At 40.8% G+C, this 6863-nt stretch overlaps 1 protein-coding gene across 1 annotated transcript in view; it reads left to right on the top strand.

Moving 5' to 3' along the window:
* ORC2 (origin recognition complex, subunit 2) overlaps positions 1-6863 on the top strand; it is a 61831-nt gene that overhangs the window by 21641 nt on the left and 33327 nt on the right. Inside the window, exon 5 of the mRNA XM_011950012.1 lies at positions 6382-6471. Coding sequence (XP_011805402.1) covers positions 6382-6471 — 90 coding nt within the window. The remainder of the gene's footprint in view (positions 1-6381; positions 6472-6863) is intronic.

The following is a 6863-nucleotide window of genomic DNA, read 5'->3' on the forward strand; positions in this document are numbered from 1 at the left end:
GTAGCTGAGACTACAGGTGTGTGCCACCACACCTGGCTAATTTTTTTGTTTTTTGTTTTTTTTAATTATGTTCTAGGGTACATGTGCACAACATGCAAGTTTGTTACATATGTGTACATGTGCCATGTTGGTGTGCTGCACCTATTAACTCGGCATTTACATTAGGTATATCTCCTAATGCTTTTGGTCTTTTCACATAATCCATATTTCTTGGAGGCTTTGTTCATTTCTTTTTATTCTTTTTTCTCTAAACTTCTCTTCTCACTTCATTTCATTCATTTGATCTTCAATCACTGATACCCTTTCTTCCAGTTGATCGAGTTGGTTACTGAAGCTTGTGCATTTGTCACGTAGTTCTCGTGTCATGGTTTTCATCTCTATCAGGTCATTTGTGGACTTCTCTGCATTGGTTATTCCAGTTATCCATTTGTCATATCTTTTTTCAAGGTTTTTAGTTTCTTTGTGCTGGGTTCATAGTTCCTCATTTAGCTCTGAGAAGTTTGATCGTCTGAAGCCTTCATCTCTCAACTCGTCAAAGTCATTCTCCGTCCAGCTTTGTTCCGTTGCTGGCAAGTAGCTGCGTTCCTTTGGAGGGGGAGAGGCGCTCTGATTTTTTGAATTTTCAGCTTTTCTGCACTGCTTTTTCCCCATCTTTGTGGTTTTATCTACCTTTGGTCTTTGATGATGGTGACGTACAGATGGGGTTTTGGTGTGGATGTCCTTTCTGCCTGTTAGTTTTCCTTCTATCAGTCAGGACCCTCAGCTGCAGGTCTGTTGGAGTTTGCTTGGGGTCCACTCCAGACCCTGTTTGCCTGGGTATCAGCAGCGGAGGCTGCAGAAGAGTGAACATTGCTAAACAGCAAGTGTTGCTGTCTGATTGTTCCTCTGGATGCTTCGTCTCAGAGGTGTACCCAGCCGTGTGAGGTGTCAGTCTGCCCCTAGTAGGGGGTGTCTCCCAGTTAGGCTACTTGGGGGTCAGGGACCCACTTGAGCAGGCAGTCTGTCCGTTCTCAGATCTCAAACTCCACGCAGGGAGAATCACTACTCTCTTCAAAGCTATCAGACAGGGACATTTACATCTGCAGAGGTTTCTGCTGCTTTTTGTTTGGCTATGCCCTGAACCCAGAGGTGGAGTGTATAGAGTCAGGCAGGCCTCCTTGAGCTGTGGTGGGCTCCACCGAGTTCCAGCTTCCAGGCCCCTTTGTTTACCTACTTAAGCCTCAGCAATGGCAGGCGCCCCTCCCCAGGCCTCGCTGCCACCTTACAGTTAGATCTCAGACTGCTGCGCTAGCAATGAGGGAGGCTCTGTGGGCATGCGACCCTCGGAGCCAGGCACAGGATACAATCTCCTGGTGTGCCATTTGCTAATACCCTTGGTAAAGCGCAGTATTAGGGTGGGGGTGACCTGATTTTCCAGGTGTTGTGTGTCACAGTTTCCTTTGGCTAGGGAAAGGAATTCCCTTCCCCCTTGTGCTTCCCGGGTAAGGCGATGCCTCCCCCTGCTTCTGCTCTCACTCACTGGGCTGCACCCACTGTCCTGCACCGACTGTCCGACACGCCCCAGTGAGATGAACCCGGTACCTCAGTTGGAAATGCAGAAATCACCCGTCTTCAGTGTCACTCACGCTGGGAGCTGAAGGCTGGAGCTGTTCCTATTCGGCCATCTTGGCACCCAATCCCAATTTTTTTGTATTTTTAGTAGAGAAGGGGTTTTACCATGTTGACCAAGTTGGTTTCAAACTCCCAACCTCAAGTGATCCACCCGCCTCGACCTCCCAAAATACTGGGATTACAGGCATGAGCCACCGTGCCCAGCCATAGCTTAGTCTCTTCACAAACTTTTTTGAAGTAACAAGTGAGAGTCACATAGAGCTATTCTGAATTAATGATTAAATAAGAGTTTTACTGGACAATCCCAGCACTTTGGGAGGCTGAGGCAGGAAGCAGGCAGATCCCTTGAGGTCAAGAGTTTGAGACCAGCCTGGCCAACATAGTAAAACCCCATCTCTACTAAAGGTACAAAAAATTAGCCAGGCATGGTGGTGCGTGCCTGTAGTCCCAGCTATCCAGGCAGCTGAGGCAGGAGAATCACTTGAACCTGGGAGGCAGAGCTTGCAGTGAGCCGAGATTGTGCTACTACATGCCAGCCTGGGTGACAGAGCAAGACTCCATCTCAAAAAAAAACAACAACAAAAAAAAAAAAACAGAGTTTTACCCTGTATATGGAAAAATGTTGTTTATATTACAGAAAAATGCTTACATAAAATTATTAGGAATGGTCTTCTCACATTTTTCTTACTTGAGTTACCAACTATACCAATTACACTTCAACTGCTGATTTTCAGAGAACTAAGCTGTAATAAATTACTATAACCTTAAAATTAAACTGTCATTTTAAAATTCAGGCCAGGCATGATAGCTCACACCTGTAATCACAGCACTTTGGGTGGCCAAGCCAGGAGGATAGCTTGAGGTCAATAGTTCAATACCAGCCTGGGCAACATAGCGAAACCCTGTCTCTACAGAAAATTTAAAAATTAGCCAGGCATGGTGGTGCATTCCTGTAATCCCAGCTTCTTGGGAGGCTGAAGCAGGAGGATCGCTTGAGCATAGGGGTTCAAGGTTACAGTGAGCCACGATCACACCACTACACTCCAGCCTGGGTGACAGAGTGAAACCCTGTCTCAAAAAAACAAAAACAAACAAAAAAATCAGATGGCACTATATATCGATCTTGTGGTATGAGGGGGTCATCATTTTTGAAAGCAGTAAGGAAGGAAAATAATATATGTGAAAGTACTTTGAAAATTATAAAGGTATATAAATATAAGGTTTGGAAATACCAAAAAGTCAGGAACAAGAGAATAATTATCCACCTGGTAAATCTAATAGTTGAAAAAGAGGGCTTACAATGTATAAGTATAAAACGCCTATGGATATTTCTTCAGTGGTTTGTTTTTATTCAATCACTGTAGCCAATAACACATGTAAACATTCAGGGTCAAGTAAAAATGAAATATGTTAAATGTTGACACTGATGAGGAATATATGAGAAGTAATTATAAAACCTGTATTTCTGAATATAAGTTAATCAATTGCCAAAATCAGTTTAGTTTTTCTAAAAGGTGTAACATTAAATACATTTCTGATTTTGAACATAACATGGTACATACAATAATTTACATTAATTGATGTGTTTCTTAGTATATATTTATCTACTTCAAGAAATTAAGTTTTTTTGGTTGGGCGCAGTGGCTCACTCCTATAATCCCAGCACTTTGGGAGGCCGAGGTAGGTGGATCACTTGAGATCAGGAGTTCAAGACCAGCCTGGCCCACATGGTGAAACCCATCTCTACTAAAAATACAAAAATTAGCTGGATGTGGTGGTACACACCTGTAATTCTGGCTACCTGGGAGGCTGAGGCAGGAGAATCACTTGAACCCAGAACGTGAAGGTTGTTTAAATCTATAAAAATGACTGAATCCTGTATAGGAGCACTGAGAAACCAGAGAAATGCTGATGTAATTATTAGAAGAAAGATAAAATAGACACCAAGACCAAAATGAAACCCTAGGACAATGGTGCAGGACAAAGAAATACCACTGGAGAAAGAGGAGAATTATTATTGTGAAGTGAAATAGAACTCACAGGAGTAATCAAGTAGTAGTTCTCCATTTGGAGAATCAGCATGCTCATAACTTAAAGATGATAATGTGTTGTATTTGTAAGCGCTGCACAAAACTGGAATATTGTCTTCATTCTGTGCATTTCTGTCATCACAGCTGAGACAAATACACATTTTAAAGTCATGAGAAGATAGTTTTATAGATATTTAGTTTTTATTATTATGACCATGAAATTTCCGGAACACAATTTGACAGACTGATCAGACTTCTAAAATCTTTGTTTAGTTACAACCCATGTTTAGTTATGATGTTCTTTAATGAATTTCATTGACTCATTAAGTATTGTTGCTAATTGTGTTTACATCTAAATATATCAGTAAAATAGAATGCCTTAATATTTAATAAATAACATGATCTGCCAGAAAATCATATGTTATTCTGAGTATAAATGATTATTTTGATCAGGTATAGTGGCTCACGCCTATAATCCCAACACTTTGAGAGGACAAGGCAGGAGGATTGCTTAAGCCCAGGAGTTTGAGACTAGCCTGCGCAACATAGTGAGACCTTATCTCTATAAAAAAAATTTAAAAAAAGAAAAAGATTTTCATATAATTGGGCTAACCAAGATATAGGGCTAGAAATAGACTATAGGTTAGATAGGAAGGCTTTGTAAAATACAGAGAATGTATCTAGGGTAAGAAAATAAATGTAAACAAAAGAGCAAAAGTAGAATTACCAGGTAGAGAAGAAAGTGAGGAGTTCAATCAGGCTGGAGAAATAAATGGGAAAATTAAAAATAGTTTTAGATCCAGCAATCCCACTACTGGATATATACCCAAAGGGTATGAAATCAGTATGTCGAAGAGATATCTGCACTCCCGTGTTCATTGCAGTATTATTTCACAGTACCCAGGATATGGAACCAACCTATGTTCATCAACAGATGAGCAGATAAATATAAACGAGGTAAAAGAAAATAAGTATCTTTTTTAAAAAAAGAAGAAAATAGATTGGTTAGATAGGACCAGATAACAGACTGATCTAAAGCTATCATTAGAGACCAGTTTATTGTGTAAAATACAATATAGATGAATTATTAGAATAATGAATATAAAGATACAAAATGTATGCCCTATTTTCTTTTTTACAAACCTACAAGTAACATCATTTTTTTTTAAGGATCTCTCTGTATTGCCCAGGCTGGAATGTGTGGTGTAATCTTGGCTCGCTGCAACTTCCATGTCCTGGGCTCAAGCGATCTTCCTACCTCAGCTTCCCAAGTAGCTTGGACTAAAGTCACACGCCACCACACCTGGCTAATTTTTCTGTTCTTTTGTAGAGACAGGGTTTCTTCATGTTGCCCAGTCTGGTCTCGAACTCCTAGACTCAAGCGATCCACCCACCTCCTTCTCCCAAAGTACGGGGATTATAGTCTTGAGCCACCATGTCCAGGCCTAATTTTGTATTAATAGAGTCAACAGCCATGCCATTACATTTCATTTAATATCATCGAAAACAGATATGACACAGGAGCAAGAAAAGAATGATAAAAACTGTACACATGCATTGAAAGTGTGCATGTAGATGATTAATACAGAGCAAAAGTCAGCTAGCTTTTTCTGTAAAGGGCCAGACAGTAAATATTTTCAGCTCTGTGAGCTAGACAGTCTCTGTTGTGACTACTGAACTTGGCTGTTGTAGCTGAAAAGCAGCCACAAACAATACATATGGATGGTGTGGCTGTGTTCCAATAAAACTGTACTTAAAACAAGTGGAAAGTCTGGGTTTGGCCCATAGACTTATAGCTTGCTGACCCCTGATGTAAAGAAACACTGTAACTTTTTGCCATTCAGAGTCATAACTAAACAAAAAGTTGTGTGTTAAATAGTGGTTCACCGCTGGGCGTGATGACTCATGCTTGCTTGTAATCTTAACACTTTGAGAGGCCGAGGTGGGAGGAGCACTTGAGGCCAGGAATTTGAGACCAGCCTGAGCAACATAGGAAGACCCCATCTCTACAAAAATTTAAAAATTAGATAGGCATGGTGGTGCACCCCTGTAGTCCCAGCTATTTGGGAGTTTGAGGTGGGAGGATGGCTTGGGCCCAGGAGGTCAAGGCTGCAGTGAGCCATGATCACACCACTGCACTCCTGGGTGATAGGTAGTTGTACTAGGCATCGTGCCTGGTGCTTATTAGACATGTTGAGTCATCCAAGAGGTGTTGGAATGTCTGCCTATCTCTGTGTGCTCACAAAAATGACTATCTTGGCCGGGCATGGTGGCTCACACCTGTTATCCTAGCACTTTGTGAGGCCAAGGCAGGCAGATCATGAGGTCAGGAGTTTGAGACTAGCCTGGCCAGCATGGTGAAAACCTGTTTGTACTAAAAATACAAGAAATTAGCTGGGCATGATGGTGCACACCTGTAATCCCAGCTACTTGGGAGGCTGAGGCTGGAGAATTGCTTGAATCTGGGAGGCAGAGGTTGCAGTGAACTGAGATCGCACCACTGCACTCCAGCCTGGGCGACAGAGCGAGACTCTGCCTCAAAAAAAAAAAAAAAAAACCTATAAAAACAGTTCCATAGCCTGTTTTCTTTACAATGTATTTCTAAATATTTTATATATAAATATAGTTAAACCTTTATGCAAGGCTGTGAGGGGTACAAATCTTTAGTTTTTTGTCAAAATTTTTTTTTCTGTTAATTTTGTTCTTTTTTCCTAAATGTATGTTGCATTTTTTCTTTCAGAATCATTGAAAAATGGCTCTGCTACAGGTGGTGGAAATAAAGTTTATTCTTTTCAGAATAGAAAACACTCTGAAAAGATGGCTAAATTAGGTATGTTGCTTTTCTGATTTCTGTAACTATTATTCATCTTTCCTAAGGTAGATTTAACCACATACCCCGTGATTATCATACTACTGCATTTCCTATAGGAATGAAGACAGATTCCCTATGGTTTAGGGAATAATGAGACATTCCCTAAAAGAAGGATGTTATATTAAGCACAATTAAGTTCATTTGGTTTTTTACATGCTCAGATGTCTTCTGTTTTCAGCTAGATTATAAGCTTCTTGTAGTATAAGCACAGTCTGTTTTTCTTTAGTTCTCTCCAAAATATGTAGCTTAGTGTCTTTTTCTTTCTTTCTTTTTTTTTTTTTAAAGGTGGAGTCTCACTCTGTTGCCCAAGCTGGAGTGCAGTGGTGCAGTCTCGGCTCACTGCAACCTCC

Source organism: Colobus angolensis, unplaced genomic scaffold (genome assembly GCF_000951035.1).
Source record: "Colobus angolensis palliatus isolate OR3802 unplaced genomic scaffold, Cang.pa_1.0 Scaffold30, whole genome shotgun sequence".
Lineage (NCBI taxonomy): Eukaryota > Metazoa > Chordata > Mammalia > Primates > Cercopithecidae > Colobus > Colobus angolensis.